The 16,021-nt window shown below is 40.8% G+C and overlaps 1 protein-coding gene across 3 annotated transcripts; it reads right to left on the bottom strand.

Annotated features, from left to right (window-relative positions):
• Window positions 1-5,137: 5,137 nt before the first annotated feature.
• Hmgb1 (high mobility group box 1) lies at window positions 5,138-9,344 on the bottom strand. 3 transcript variants are annotated; one of them, XM_076872270.1, is made up of 5 exons: window positions 9,062-9,344; window positions 8,805-8,968; window positions 8,493-8,638; window positions 7,858-8,032; window positions 5,138-6,844 (listed from the first exon to the last, which is right to left on the bottom strand). In XM_076872270.1, the coding sequence occupies exons 2-5, from the start codon at window positions 8,952-8,954 to the stop codon at window positions 6,668-6,670; spliced, it is 648 nt and encodes a 215-aa protein (XP_076728385.1). In that variant the 5' UTR covers window positions 8,955-8,968; window positions 9,062-9,344; the 3' UTR covers window positions 5,138-6,667. The 3 variants fall into 3 exon arrangements, with proteins under 3 accessions (XP_076728385.1, XP_076728384.1, XP_076728386.1); XM_076872269.1 differs by lacking the exon at window positions 9,062-9,344 and having other exon boundaries at window positions 8,805-9,038; XM_076872271.2 differs by lacking the exons at window positions 5,138-6,844; window positions 9,062-9,344 and adding an exon at window positions 6,864-7,451 and having other exon boundaries at window positions 8,805-9,040.
• Window positions 9,345-16,021: the final 6,677 nt, after the last annotated feature.

Here is a 16,021-nt window from a genome sequence, read left to right as displayed (position 1 = left end):
AGACCCTGTCTCTAAATAAAATGCAAAACAAACAAGGATGGGGATGTGACTCAGTGATCCAGAGCTCCTGAGTTAAAACCTCAGTACTTAAAAACAAACAAACAACAACAACAACAAAAAACCAGAATGACTATATGATCCATCAAGTCCACCTCTAGATACATACCCAAAGATTTGAAAGCAAACACTCCAACTAGCACATGTACCTGCATGTTCACAGCAGTACTATCCATAATAGCCAAAAGGTTTAGCCAAGTGTTTATCAAAGAATGAATGAACTTATCAAAGAAATTATGGCACAGGCACGTGTGCGCACGTGTGCAAACACACACACACACACACACACACATAATGGGATATGGATATTTTTTGGCTTGTGAATGACCTGTGGAAATATGCTAATAGAAAGAAGCTAGTTAAAAAAGGTTATTTGTATGATTCTAGACTTTTTCTTTTCTTCACTTTTTTTTAGTTGGCAATGGGCCTTTATTTTGTTTAAATGATCGAAACCAGTGTCTCAAACATGCCAGGCTCTTGCTCTACTTGTACCCCTACAAGTTGGGGCTGGGTTTGTGGGTTTAGCGCCACAAAACCAGCCCCAACTTGTAGGATTCCATTTAATGAAATGTCCAGAATAGATAAATCCATGAGACAGTGCAGATGCAGACTGGTGGTCAAGGGCTAGAGGGTTAATGAGTTCAGGGTTTCTTTTTATTATTATTATTTTTATTATTATTATTATTTGTAGATGGACACAATATTTATTTTTATGTGGTGTTGAGGATCAAACCCAGCACCACACATGTGTGAGGCAAGCACTCTGCCACTGAGCTGCAGCCCCAGCCTCTCAGGGTTCCCATTTGGGGTGATGGAAATATTTTGGAACTTAATACAGGTAGTGGTTATAGAACAAGGTCAATTTATTAAATGCCAATGAATTGCTCATTTTAAAATGGTTAAGGGCTGGGGTAGAGCCCTGAATTTCATCCCAGCATTGTAAAAAAATAAATATGTAAATAAAAATAATGATTTGTGAGTCTTTCCTCAATTGCAAACACACACACACACACACACACACACACACGCACGCGCGCACACACACAATATTTATTGTATGAAATAGAAGGACAAACAACATGTTAATAGTCTGACTGGTAGAACTTTACATCATTGTTGGTGTCAATAAATATGAATTTCATTCATACTTCAAGGACAACCAGTTTTTCAAAGATTATTCAAGTGTGAAGTGTGTGGAGTATATTGACATCCTCCTTCCACTTCTGGAAGGTCATGCCACAGTTCCAAGGATGCGTAAGCAGCCCCCATTCTTCTGGTGATTCCAATGCAGATTGTCCTCAAACATGGCCATAGCCATGGCAGGAGAATTCCGGCCTGGAAGTGGGGGACAGGAAGGAAGCCTTAAAGAAGCAGCTCACAGCTTTGTACCTAGTGAGCCTGGCCCTGCTGTGTTGTTGTGATACTGCAGTTTGTCCTTGAGCAAGTCTGAGACTCAGTGGACCTCTGCGTACTACTTCATAAAAATGTAGAGATTGAACTGCAACAGTCCCTGGAGACCCTTGGCCTCTAACATGCTATGATCTGACACTGGTGCAATGCTTTATTCTGGGGTCGAGGGCCCCCAAGGAAGTGACAACTCTCATGGAGGCTGTCTGGGCAGCCTCCTTTCTTCTGAGCCTGAGTGTGCCTTGTGTTCACTATGTCCAAGCCCAGGCAGGTTCGTTCCAGATGGCAGAGTGAGACCCAGGCCTCCCTTGAAATTCAGGTGGAAGGAATGTGGGGAGAAGGGAGGGAGTGGCAATGTGTGCTCTGAGCAGCCTCCAAGTTCTTACTCTGGGAATCTCCCTGGACACTATGTGGACAACTGAGGGTGTGATAAGTGAGCACACGCACGTTTATCTTTAGGAGTATTCTCTTGCTTCCAACAACTCATTTTGTTTGAGGACTATCCTCTTGCCTGGTTATGTTCAGAAGACTTTATAAAATGATCTCTAATCATTGATACCCAAAACCAAAACGATGGTAAAGCTTCTAATCAGAGAGTCTATGTAATTCTAAGGAACTAAGCTTATTTCCTCTTTAAACCTATAAATGCAATTGTGTTTGTAAATGCATTCAGAGTTTGTCCTTTACCCTATAGTACCATCCCCAGCAAGGAAATGAAGCAGTGGTGAACTTCATTCCATTTAAGGCCAATGTTCAGGATCCATTCCACCTTTCCAAATAACTTATCTCCTAATTCCTAGAATCTGGCCTACAGTCCATTAATTTCTCATCTTTGGTTAACCCTTGTTGCCAAACCCCTTTCTCCAAAACTGTTTGCAGTTTCTGTAGGATTGACACACAATCTTTGCTAGAAAAAGCTTTCTGCTTAGAAGGGGGGGAGGGCGGGGAAACCCAGAAATTTCCATTCAGGATAGAGGATGCCCAAATCAGAAGGAAACTTCATTTTCATGCAATAGAGTACTTCAATATTTAATTATTGCAGTGAGTTGTTAGAGAAATAGTTTAACAGTTTGAATTATCAGTATCCTTCCCCAGGGTCTTTCATTTCTGATTCTGCCTGTGTTTCTGTCTCTGGACAAATGACTATTTCAGTATTTTAGTTTTTCATTTTTAAAAAATTGTTTTTTTCCTCCACAAACTCAATGAGTAACTGGTCAAAAAAAAATACCTCGATCCATTATATAATCATTACTAAAATGTTTCACCATATAAGAATCACCTTTTGGGGGGTAATTTATCAAATATCTGCCAAAATGTTACATGCAAATATCTTTTGACTCAACAAATCTACTTCAAGGTACCTTTCCTAAAGTCCCACACATGCCAAAGAGAAATGTACCCTGCAGCATTGTTAGAATAAAAAAAATGGTAAAGAACTTGAATATTTATCACTAAGGGAATGAACAAATTCTTACGCAGTATCATACTATGGAATGTTATGTGACTAATGAGAAAAATTAGTTCATAGTTCATAAAGATTTACAAGTATCTCTGTATCTTTTGCTTCCTTGCTTTCGCTTCCTTTTTGATGCTAGAGATCAAAATCAGGGCCTCCAGCATGATAAACAGACTCTCCCACTATTACTGGGTTTCATTTTCCACATAACTCTCATGCTCACTTATGGTCTGTCTTCATATTATTCCAGATCTATTTCTACTTCCTTTTCAGTGGATACCTAATAAATTCAGCTATTTAGAAGGTCCAGGACATGCCTAAAGGTGTGACTACATTTCCGCCTGGCAGATATGATCTATTTTAGAGTAAAGCCTACCGGAAGTGGCATATTGTGTCCTTGCCATTTTGTGTTGTGTGGTATGTATTTCTGTGCCATAGTATTATCATGAAATAGCAGCAATCCTAGAACAGAGCAACGTTTTGCCTCAGTACTCCAGGGAGGCAACTTGGCTGAGACCCAGGGAATTTCCCTAGTTGTGTTAGCACTGCTTTGCCATAAGGGGACAAGAAAGCCTGTCACGGCGGTGCATGCCTTTAATCCCAGCTACTCAGGAGGCTGTGGCAGAAGGATCCCAAGTTCAAGGCCAGTCTCTATCATAAAGGGAAATAATTTAGTGGTAAATCACTTCTAAATTCAGGCTCCCCACCACCACTCTCCAAAAAAAAGAGAACAAGAAATGAACCACCTACCATCTATTTTGTTGGAAAGCTATTCAAACCATTAGCTTTATCTAATAGTAAGATATTTCAAAGATCACTTGGAAGTGACAATAAAACATTACTATGAAAAATAAGGTTAAATAACTATTATCACAATCCCTTATTAGTTAGACAGCTTAATTACTAGCCAATGGTTCACACTGGGGGATTGAGACCTGAGCTGTTGATATATGCAAATGCAGTAATACAACACCATCCATGCAAAAGAGCTCCACTGGTACTGAAAGACTACTGGGGCCTTTTCAGGTGTTATACCAAACAGACCTAGAGTTAACTTTTATTCTAGACTGAGATATCAAGCTAGGTAGTGACCTTATTTTTCATTTTTTTAAAAAATCACTATTTTATTTCCTGTGCTATTTTCAATGTAGATACTGCCATAACATCAGAGCAAGTTGATTCCCTATGCAGTGAGGGAAGTACCTGCTTAATGGCTACCATACAGGTATGCTTCCTGCCTTTTTATCATTTAATCCTTGCCCTTAAGGACAGTACACCTTTTCCTTCTCCAGACTTCACTCTGGGAAGTTAATCCAGCAAATATCAATCTTGATGGAAGATCATCGAACTAATTATAACTAATGAGCAACAGGCAAATAAGAAAATAGGATTTTGGTCAGTATGCTCCCTACACTGATTTCAAAAATTTTATATAAAACTTATTAAATTTATACTAATTGTTTATTCTTGTTAAGTTAAAAATCTTTAAACACCACTATACAATTACTTCTGGGCACTAGAAGTCCCTCCCCCCACCCCTATATCGTCTCATTTAATAACAAGGCTTTTATCCTGGATTATCTAAATGATTGTCTTAGGCCTTTGAGTTCCAAGGGATACTGTTTATAGACATTAAAAAGAATTCATTCGTTTTTCTGATTTGAGGTTTTGTCTTATCCAGTCCCTCAAAGATCAGAAGCCAGTTAAATCACCTTTGTTCCCATTCTCCACATCCCAAACAAGGTAGTGTCATGACACACCCACTAACATTACAAAGAAGGTTTCTGAGGCAGAATTCATTTCCAAATAAATCAGACTTAATAACAGATGTTGACAATGGTAGTTCCACATTTGTTCCCCTTGACTAAAAATGTGATAAACTTTGAGACAACTGCAGTCTGTTGAGGTCCTCATTCACTTAGACCTGTTAGATCTTTAATTATTCCTAATGCTGCTTTCCACTTAGATGTGCCTCTCCTTGAAATAATCTTAACATTTTGAAAGTGAAATTAGTTTATATATACATATTCCTGAGTATTTGGAATATTTGATGAAACCTGTTTTCATCATCCCATCACCTATTTATAAGCTTACAGTATTTTTAAAGGGAAAAACTTTGCCAACCCTTATTCTTATTCAAAAGGTGTTGCTAGGAGGCATTATTGGAAATGATTGAACAAAATCTTAAATTCTTAAGTGAAAATCACTTAACTAATATTTAAAACCTCTGCAATTATTAGTTTATTAGTATCATCCAGGACTCAGATGTTCAGTATTCCTCCTGAAATTACATAAACAAATGCAAATGGAAAGAATCCAAGTCAAAATTATATAACAAAACAGCACTCCATCACAAAAGCGTGTAAAATTACAAGAACGCTATTTTAAAACACTGGCACTTTAAGAGAACGATAATCTCAAAAACCACAAAATTGCCAAATTGTTCCCTAAACTGCTAAGTAGATAAACATGACTCTAATGAATGAGTTTGGATTTTTGTTAAAAATTAAAAAAGAAAAAAAAAAAAAAAGAAAAAAACCCGTAAGTTGGATAATTGGTAGAGATGCAAAGTTTTTTCCTCATGTCTATTTTGATTTATAAATGGGCAAACCACAATATAGGAAAATATACCCTACTTCAAACTTGGCATTGTAATTTTATAAGCTGGCCCAATTAAGTAAAAATACTTTCAATGGTGTCTCAAGTTTCCTGAGCAGTCCATATTTAGATAAATGGGAAAAGGCATTTACAGCCAGCACTCTCAGAACCTTTGCTGGGACTAATCTCAACAAAAAATTTAATATGGCAGTCTTGTATTTTAAGCTCACGCTTTTGGGGATACATTCTCAGGTCTTCTTTAATGCGTTAACTGCAAAATATAACTGCCATTACATGGTAATGGGAGTTAAGAATATAGAGTCCTCATGTAAAGATCAGAACATACTTCTCTATTAGTCCTTCAAGGACAGACTTTCAGATTGTTTGATTCTAATAATCCCATGCTGTGAATAGAATTGGCTACCCTTCACTTGGTAAATGTAAGTGGGCTATGTGAAATTTGCTATCAACTGATCAAGGTTTTGGAGTTTCAGTTATGGATGAAAATGTCCTCAATTTAATTTTTTATTAACCCCATCATGATATGCAGGGTGTGTAGACAAAAAGTTTTTATTATCTAACTATGAAAAGATAAACACTGTAATAATTCATGTGATCTAAAATGGGCAAAAGCAAGACTAACTTCCCCTCAAGAAGAAAAATTTCAGACCTATGAAAAGGACAACAATACTAATAAAAAAAATTGTATTTACTTAGAAGCATTCAGAATGTCAACAAAACAGCTGCAACTTTTTTTTTTTTGCAATTACAGAGTGGTATTCAGTTAACAGAACAACAATTATTTCGTATAAGCTGCATCAGAGACAACTGAAGATGAAAAACTACCGTCCCCATATATAACTAATTTGTGCTGTGCACCAACAAGAACCTGCTTTAAATTTCCATGCCAATTTACAACCCCCATACTGTACCAGGCAAGGTTAGTGGCTATTGAAAATACCACCAGGACAGGGCTATCTAAAGACACATTCGGTAGTGTGTTAACTATACAAAAAAAGACACTGTACAGTTTAAAAACAAATCTTACACAGCCTTACATTTCAATTTTTTTCTTTAAAAGGAGTGAGTTGTGTACAGGGGGGTTAAATGCTTTATAGACAAGAAAAAAAAAACTGCGCTAGAACCAACTTATTCATCATCATCATCTTCTTCTTCATCTTCATCTTCTTCATCTTCCTCCTCCTCCTCATCCTCTTCATCTTCCTCATCTTCCTCCTCTTCCTTCTTTTTCTTGCTTTTTTCAGCCTTGACAACTCCCTTTTTTGCTGCATCAGGTTTTCCTTTAGCTCGGTAGGCAGCAATATCCTTCCAAAATAAACGGAAGAGAAAACAGGAAAAGGAAAAACTATTAAGCAAAAGGCAAACAAAACACGGCAAAACTTTATGATCCTACATCCTAATTATATTCAAATAGCACACATCTCCACTGCACCTTCATAAATAACCAGAAGGTGGAAAAACACTTAAATATTATGTGATAATTACAATTAGCAATCTATAACTCATGAAATGGCACAGTCTAATATTTGAAATGTAGTGCCTCAGTGAAATACAATTACATACTACAACCCTAACTCTAGTTCATTAAAACCAGAGTGCAGAGACTGATTAAAGGGTAGACACTGCCACCTTCTGAATGCAAAAAAGTATTCTACAGGTTTATATTGTCAGACTAATCTACAGTAGAACACTATCGCCAAAAAAAAAAGTAATTCACTAGTAAGCATACAATTAGGTTAGAAAACAATTCAGAAACAACTATTTTTTTCAGAGTAAACAAAGAAGCTTAAATTCATGTACTTAAAATTTATTTCCATTAAAGTATTAAACTTATAGCTTTCTTTATCTTACAAATTTACTGTCCAGCTTTGGCAGACTTGAAAATTTGGTGATGCTAAAGGATTTGGGGCACCTGAAGAGAAGGAACATGTTTCAGGGGGTGTTTATGAGAAATATAGCCAGTGTTACTTTGTCTGACCTATTTTTTATAATGAATGCCTGACTATTTAAATGGAAATTATTCCGACTCAAAAGTAACTACCAAAATTTTCATATTTGAGATACTGGAGAAGAATGAAATCAGCTTAAATGTATGACCATGGCTCAAATTAATAATTAATATGAAGTAAAAAACAACAAAAATTAACAACTCTAAAGATGAAAAGATTCAAGCCAATGTAGCTGCTACACTAAAACTTAAATAAAAGTGTAAGAAAACAGGAAATTAAGCTGTATTGAAAAAAAAAAAAAAAATCACCCAACCTCTGGCATATCCTTTTTTTTTTTTTAAACTATAAACAAGTACACACACTTCTTACCTTTTCGTATTTTTCCTTCAGCTTGGCAGCTTTCTTTTCATAAGGCTGCTTATCATCTGCAGCAGTGTTATTCCACATCTCTCCCAGTTTCTTTGCAACATCACCAATGGATAGGCCAGGATGTTCTCCCTTGATTTTGGGGCGATACTCAGAACAGAACAAGAAGAAGGCCGACCTAAGAGAAATTTCATTTTAGGACTGTAAATTAATAACAGCACCAAAACTACTACTACCAAACATGTATTCTATCCCTACATATATTGTTAATTTCTACCATAGGGTACAAATATTTAACTAAAAGTTAATTTATAATTATTTAAGTTATACTAGTTGAGCTCCAGAAGAACATTTTGCAGATTATTATTATCACTAGTTCTAAAGAAACAATATGATTAAAAAAAAAAAAAAAAAAGAAACAATATGATTTAAAAAATCCTATTAGGACATATATTGGCCAAAGGAGGCAACCATCTAATGCTTGGGCTAACATTCCCATCTAACAAGAATTTCATATACACTATTTAAATGTACCAATGTGAATCACTATTAGCCAAAAAACTTTGTACAAACTCACAAAGTGGCTTACTAGATTTCTATTTGTTGTATTATAAAACATGTCATAGAAAAATACTTACGGAGGCCTCTTGGGTGCATTGGGATCCTTGAACTTCTTTTTTGTTTCCCCTTTAGGAGGGATATAGGTTTTCATTTCTCTTTCATAACGGGCCTTGTCCGCCTTTGCCATGTCTTCAAATTTTCCTTTCTCTTTAGCAGACATGGTCTAAAAACCAAGTATTTGTAAGTTTGAAATAGAAAATTTTAATTATCCAAAGCAGAAAAAGGAATTAAAAAGGTGTCCTTTGCCATTTAATAGCCTCCCCCTCAATCCTAGTTTGGAAATTATTGCTAGTTATTACCTTGTGTAGTAACATCTTAAGCTCTCTTACCTTCCACCTCTCTGAGCACTTCTTAGAAAACTCTGAGAAGTTGACTGAAGCATCTGGGTGCTTCTTCTTGTGCTCCTCCCGGCAAGTTTGCACAAAGAATGCATATGATGACATTTTGCCTCTCGGCTTCTTAGGATCTCCTTTGCCCATGTTTAGTTATTTTTCTAGAATTAAATTGTTGATGTTAGCAATGAAATTATGATGTTTAACAGCTTAAATGTGCTTAGGGAGTGAATGAAAACGAAGGTACTCATTACTTAACACAGTAGTGACATTAACTTCCCATAAAACCAGACGGGAACATGGCAATGATAGCCGATTCCTAGAAGTGGCTATGCCAACCAAAAGATGGTCCTTCGGTGTAGTAATCTCAAAAAGTCTGGATATTCCATATATGTTATGTGTATCATATCTGCCTGTGTCTGTTCTGAATTTCTTACGGGTCATTTAAACAATTTTTAAATCTGCAAAACCATTTTTAAACAACAAAACCAAAGGTCAAAAAAACTCATGCTGCCAATTTGTTGATTTGCAGTAGACACCAAATAAATAAGGAGACTAAGTGAGTTGACCTTTTAAAATCATAGGCCGTAAAAAAAAAAAAGAGAGAGATTATTGTGCATCTAAAGTTTTCCCGATTCCTTAAAAAAAAAAAAAAAACCCTCTTTGCATAAAACTTTGCTCGGAGGGAGGAGCAGCAAGCCCCAGGGCTCGGGACCAGGCGGGGGGAGGCGGTGGCACTGCAAGGCAGCCTCGTTTCCTATCGGTTTGGCCCTGAGATGTATTTCTGTTCTGACTAAACACGTCCGGTCTGAAGTTTCTTCGAGTAAACAAGGATGAGGGACAAAAGCCACTCCTGTTCGCGGTTCCGCGGCCCCCTCCCCCCGCCGGGGGAGTGTTTCTGGGAGCCGTGAAAGTTGGGGTGCCTCAGCGCGGGGCGGGCGCCCCAGACTCCAGAACTTCGCTGGCGGCGGCGCGCCGAGGCGCGGCGAGCGAGGGACGCGGCTGGGCCCGCAGGCCCGAGGCCGCCACGTGCGCCCGGAAGGCCCGCAGGCCCGCGCCGCCGCCCCCATTTTGTCAGGCGCGGCGCAGGGAGAAGCCCCGCTCGAAATGGGGGCTGGCTCCGCCCGCGGCCGCCGGGGCCGGCGCACGGAATGGCCGCTGCGCGTCTTCCCCGCCTGCGCCGCCGCCGCCGCGAGGGCGAGCGCGAGCGAGAATATGGCTCCTTCCCTTTGTGTGTGTGTGTGTGTGAGTGTGTGTGAGTGCGCGAGTGTGCAGGCGGCGGCGGGCGGGGCGCGCGCCGCGCTCTGGCGCACACACTCGGCCATTACAGGCCGGGGGGAGGGGCGGGGGGCGCGCGCCGGCCTCCGCTCCCCTCCCCCGCCGGCGGGTGGGGGCGCCGCCGCCGGGCCCACCCGCCCGCCGCTCCCCGCCGCCCTCCGCGCGGGCCCGCGCGCCCCGCCGCCCCCGCACGGAGAACGCGGGGCTGTGAAAAGAGAGAGGAAAAAAAAAGTTGCCTCGGAACTGCTGCGCCCAGCTCCCCCGCCCGCCCGCCTTGTTTTCTCTCCAGCCAGCAGCGCCGGGCCCGAGTCAGCCATGTTCCAGCGAGCGCAGCGGCGCCGCTCCCCCCGCCGCCCGATCGCCGCCGCCGCCGCCACCGCCGCGCCCGGGCCGAGGCAGGGCCGCACCGTCGCCCCCGGCCCACCCGCGCCGCCCTCGCCCGCAGCGGCGCCCCGCCCGCAGCCCGGCCGGCCGCGCTCCCCGCCGGCGCCCGGCTCGCTGCGGCGGCGGCCAATGCAGCCGGGAAGCGCCGCCGCTGCCCGCCGCCGCCGCCACCGGCCCCACCACCCCGGCCGCGCTCCGCGCACGCCGCCCTCCCGAACGCTCGACCCGGGGGCCGAAAACACGTTAAAATTTTTTTTAATTAAAAAAATTTTTTTTTTTTTTGCGCCAGTCAGCGCGGACGCCGCCGGGGGTGGAAACTCGCAGGGCGCGGGGCTCCCGGCGCCTCAGGCAGCCCGTGGGCCGGGGTTCGGCGCGGGGCAGCGTTCCCGGCGCCCGGGCAGAGGCTCGCTCCGTGCGCAGTTCCCCCCACGGTCCCCCCTCATTTGCCTTTGTGTGGATCCTGACCCGCCGGCTCCCGGCCGCGGGGATCCGGCCGCCGCGCGGGCTAGGGAGCTGCCAGAGGCGCTCTCCCCGCCGCGGCGCTGCCCCAGACTCACCCTCAGCGAGGCACAGAGTCGCCCAGTGCCCGTCCGGCTCTCACTTGCCCCGGCGCTGTCTCTATGGAGCTCAATGTACTGCAATGGCTGTGAGAGCGGGAGCCAGACGCAGCCTCCTCACTCTCTCCGCTCTGTAACATTACTCTCCAGCCAGCGCGGCTCCTATTGGCTACCGCCAACTCACGGGGCTCGCTTATTGGTCCGTTACCTCCCATTGTCCTGACCAGAGCCCGCTTGCTATTGGCTGTCTCCGGGGACACGTCATCAAGGATTGAAACAGCGCGCAAATCTGAATGTGTGTGTATGCCGGGCAAAGAGGCTGAGGCGCGAGAGGCAGAGGCAGAGGCAGCAGCTGCTACGGGAAAGCAGAGCTCTATGGTGTATGTGTGCATGTGTCTAACCCAAGCCAGCCCCACACCGGAGCGGCCGCCGGAGCGAAAAGGGCCTGACTTTTCCACAAGTGCCTCCAACTCCTCAGGCAAAAGAGACACCCACAGGCCTCCCCCCCCCCTTCGTAGCCCACACTCACGCCCAAAGCCGTTGAGATAAGAGGCCCCAGGCTTTTAATAGACCTTCAAAGGTGAGGGCGACAGTATGAGATCCTGTCCCCCGAAAACTGGGGTCTCTGCTGGTGCTGAGGGGGCAAGGCAGCGGAGTCTCGAGCCCCTCAACAGCTTATGGTCACATATCACTTTAGGTGTCTGGGAAGGCAAGGGTTTCTCTAGGAAGGCGACCCGATCCTGCCAGCCAGCGTTAACATACCCCTCTTTGGGGCTCCTAAGCCATCGCAGCAGTCTTGCTGGGCAGCTGAAATCTCGAGTCACCGAGCAGGCATTGAGTTTCACCCTTTTTCTTGGTTTGCTCGAGTTTCACAGCATGTCTAGAACTTTTTATTTAAATACAAAGCCCTGTTTTAACTTCCTGGAAATCAAATAATTATTCCATGCAATTAAAGCACGGTCCCTTCGTTTTGATATGGGGTACTCTATCAGGAAATGTTCGTGAGGGCCTGCTAGAATTAGCAAATTCTTTAGAGACCCCATTTTTAACTGTTTGGCTGTTTTATTTGACTTGGTGTGGATTACTGTTATAATCAAACGAATCCTTGTGATGCTATCTTTTCCTCCCATCACACCACTTAGTGCATCCATGTAACTGCTCTAGGATTACAGGAGTTGAGGTGTATTGTTACCCGAAGGATTAGAGCCAGGCAGAGAGTGTATATGCCCAAATCCACAAGCTGTAGTTTCTCTAACTCACCAAGTTGGCTGGAATTCATAGACATGCTTAGGTCTGTGGAGAAAATGTACTAGCTGTGATGGCCGGTTCTGGAAAACATACAGTTATATCAGACCTTATGAAACTATAATCTATTCCTTTTAGTGTACACAGACCACACCCCTATTCAGTTATAGCAAACTTCCCCTTTTTTCACTCTCTAATGGCATTTTATACACATATAAATCCAGCAGCCAGTTCCTCCCAATGTAATTCATGGTCAAAGTGAAAATGAATCACGTTGTGTTAATCTGGTTTTTATATCATTCCTAAGCATCCATAATCTATTGTACTTGTTCAAATTTATTACACTATTTGAGAATAGGCTTAAATAACCTTTCCTGACCAATGGATTTAATGTTTATTCTCTTAAAAAGACACTATCTTTCTCAGGGATTATAGTCTCAATGAATGGACAGTATGTCACACATGCACATGAAAAATACTATGGAATTAAAAGCTATGTAAATGGGTATAATGCACAATCAGTATTTTAAAAGTAAACATCTAAAGTTAACTTTTATGTAGTTATTTTCACATGTATTTATTCTTTTCTAATTTACTAATCAAATTAATACTTTAGACAAATCTACATATTTATTTCAATCTGGTTTTATCTCCATAATCCCATATATTATAAAATATTCATGAAAATGATTAAGATATGTTCAGTGGCATCCATAATATTGCAATGTGGCTTCCATTTGAATGTGGCAGTCTCAATATTTTCTAATAATTTCACTGGCCCAGCCATCCACTTTACTAGTTGTCTATACCAGCTCGCTGCCAGGGTAAGTTAATGGCTACAGAACAACAGGAGAGAAATGGTTTTTTAATCAGGGCAAGGTTTTTATCAGGGCAAGATGGTAAGAGGCACTGGAATTAAACAGTCATGGACACAAATCCTAGGTATGTTATTCACTAACTGTGTGATCTTGGGGAAGTTTAAAATCTCGGTGCTTCAATTCTCTCAACTATAAATTGAAAGTGACTGCAGAAGTTGTAAATTAAACATTTTTTTTGTGTGTGTGTGTTCAATTCTCCAGGACCTTGTGCATGCTGAGCAAGTGCTCTACTGAACTATATCCCTGGCCATTTTTAAAAATATCTCTTTTTGAGATGGAGTTCAGTAAATTACCCAGGTTAGCCTCTAACTTATCATCCTCCTGTCTCAGCCTCCCAACTAGCTGGAATTACAGGCCTGTGCCACCACATCTGGCAAGATTGGACTTTTAAAATATTTTATTTGAGTCAAGTTTGGTGGCTCACAGTTTATCAAACTGTCTCAAAATTAAAAATAAAAAGTGTTGGGGGTGTAGCTCAGTGGGAAAGCACCCTTGGGTCCCATACCAGGAATCCCCCCCCCGCCCCCAAAAAAGAAAGAAATTACATTTTTGTTTAATTTTTTGTTGTTGTTTTTTGCATTGGGAATTGAACCCAGGGCCTTGTGCATGCTAAGCACATACTCTACCACTGAGCTCCATCCTGAGCTCTAAACTTTTTTTAAGATTTAAATTGTTAGGCCAACCCCTTCAATCCCATAATTCAAAAAACCTTACATACAGTTAGCCTTGAGTATTTTTTTTAATATTTAAGTTTTATATGAGGACAAGTGGTTGCAAATCTAGTAGGTTTTGTTTTGTTTTTGCATTCTTATCCTAACCTTAAACAGAACTAATCTTCCTCTAGTCTGGTAATGGAACCTTTATTTATTCCGAATCCTAGCTAACTTTATATTCTGGGGTAAAACATTCAATAACGTCAAAGCTGAATTAATAGCTGTAAGAGTAGTTATTTAAAATTATTGTTCTAATCTTTCTCTTGCATTTTTGGATCTAAGCATTTGGTACTTTCTAAATCCTTGGCAAGAAAAAATTTAAAAACTTCTACTTATAAGCATTTAATTCTTATATTTGCTTGTTCATGATATAGGTGGGGAAGGAGGATGTAAAAAGGAAAGCACTTTAAAATATACTCTACAAATTCTAGTCCTAATCTTGCAAACTTGATGCTCACTTATTCATGTTAGACCCTCTTCTTTGCACATAAATAATTAGCCATAAATATATATATATATGTGTGTGTGTGTGTGTATGTGTGTATACTTTGAAGTTATTGAATGTTTTACCACAGAATATAAAGTTAGCTAGTTGAATAAGTCTGAATACCCTCTCTCATGCCCAATTTAGCCAATTGAGATAGATTTTCAATAATATAGATTATGGTCTTCTTCAATTCCTCCCTAGTCCTCTCTTCTACAATCCTGTAATATTCTATACAGTAATTACTGTCTGTAATTACCCAGTTATGAGTTTTCTTGTCCTGCTGCACCTTAAAGGAAAGGACCCTATTATCTTTGTATCCCAGACATATAGTATAGTACCTGGGAAATAGCAAGCATTCAAATTAAGTCCGTTAAATTAATGAATTAATAGCTGTAAGAGTAGTTATTTAAAAGTATTGTTCTAATCTTTCTCTTGCATTTTTGGATCTAAGCATTTGGTACTTTCTAAATCATAAGGCAGGAAAACAGAATAATAAGTGGTAAGTAGTAACTGTTAGTATACCAAGATTGAGGACAGATTGTAGTAATGGCTGCGCAACTTAAAAAAGAGGAGGCAGATTGGAGATGGAAAGAGATCTTAAATAAACACACACAGTCTTAGTTTTTTGGGGTGGGTACTGGGAATTGAACCCAGGAGCACTTTACCACTGAACTATATTAAAAAAAAAAAAAAAAAAAAAAAAAAAAAAAAAACCAGGGTCTCACCTAGTTGCCAAGGAGGGCCTTGAACTTGTCATTCCTTTTGCCTCAGCCTCCCAAATCATTGAGATTACAGGCATACACCACTTTGCTGGACCGATCTTAGTATTTTCCAGCTCTCAATTAGGCTAAGGCTATTCCTTGTTGAATATTGTTAACTGTGGCATGCCAAATAAGAATTTATTACAGAAAACTGCAAGAACATCTGCCCAAAGGTTGTTCCCTATAGTCTTTAGAAATTTAACCCTAATGTAAAAAAATATGTAAAATGCAGACACAGGCCTATTCGTCTTTTCATTGGCTAAAGGACAGTTTTTCCTCTGTGATGCAATGAATCCTAAAGTCAAGCTATATGAATTCTCTTGTCTCCTTTGTAAAAAAAAAAAAAAAAAGGAGAAGAAACAATAAGCCAGAATGTCTGATGAGGTCAACCTTAATAACCATCACACATACTGGAAACTGTTTGTTGTTGTTTTGTTGTTGTTGTTGTTTTTAGGGTGGAGAAAGTAAAGGAGAGAGAACATAGGAAAAGAAGATTATATTAGGAATTAAAGCTAGAAGGCAAAGGGTTTATTTTAAAATTTTATTTCCTTTGTATATCCTTCTCTGCCTATCTCATGGGAAAACAAATGTAAGCATGGAAATGTCTGTCAGTGGAGGTTTTAAGACTTGGTATGAATGAGTTACACTGAGTATGGCTGGCAGGTGGGGAAGCCCGTGGTTTCAGCTGTGGGCAGCACTGATGGCTGAGTCAGAAAAAAGGTACTGGAGCTAATTTCTACCAATAATTTCTCTAGAATTGGAGTATTTAACTGGTTAGTAAAGGAGAAAAATACCAGACTTTTTCTTAATCAGAGGACTGTTTTCTGGTTAGTCAAAGAATGGTGCACATGAATGTGGAGAAGACTCATTAGTAAAATTTTAAAAATATGTAAAAGTGTTTACAAAATGGT

Source organism: Callospermophilus lateralis, chromosome 12, assembly GCF_048772815.1.
Source record: "Callospermophilus lateralis isolate mCalLat2 chromosome 12, mCalLat2.hap1, whole genome shotgun sequence".
Lineage (NCBI taxonomy): Eukaryota > Metazoa > Chordata > Mammalia > Rodentia > Sciuridae > Callospermophilus > Callospermophilus lateralis.
The sequence above is the reverse complement of the archived record's forward strand: the minus strand, read 5'-3'. Positions and strand labels throughout refer to the sequence as shown.

Excerpts from the sequence above, each read along its gene's own strand:
- Hmgb1 (XM_076872270.1), bottom strand. The coding sequence starts at position 8,954 with ATGGGCAAAGGAGATCCTAAGAAGCCGAGAGGCAAAATGTCATCATAT. Across the intron at positions 8,639-8,804 it reads AGTGCTCAGAGAGGTGGAAG|ACCATGTCTGCTAAAGAGAA; the intron begins GTAAGAGAGCTT and ends CTTGGTTTTTAG. Across the intron at positions 8,033-8,492 it reads AATGCACCCAAGAGGCCTCC|GTCGGCCTTCTTCTTGTTCT; the intron begins GTAAGTATTTTT and ends AATTTCTCTTAG.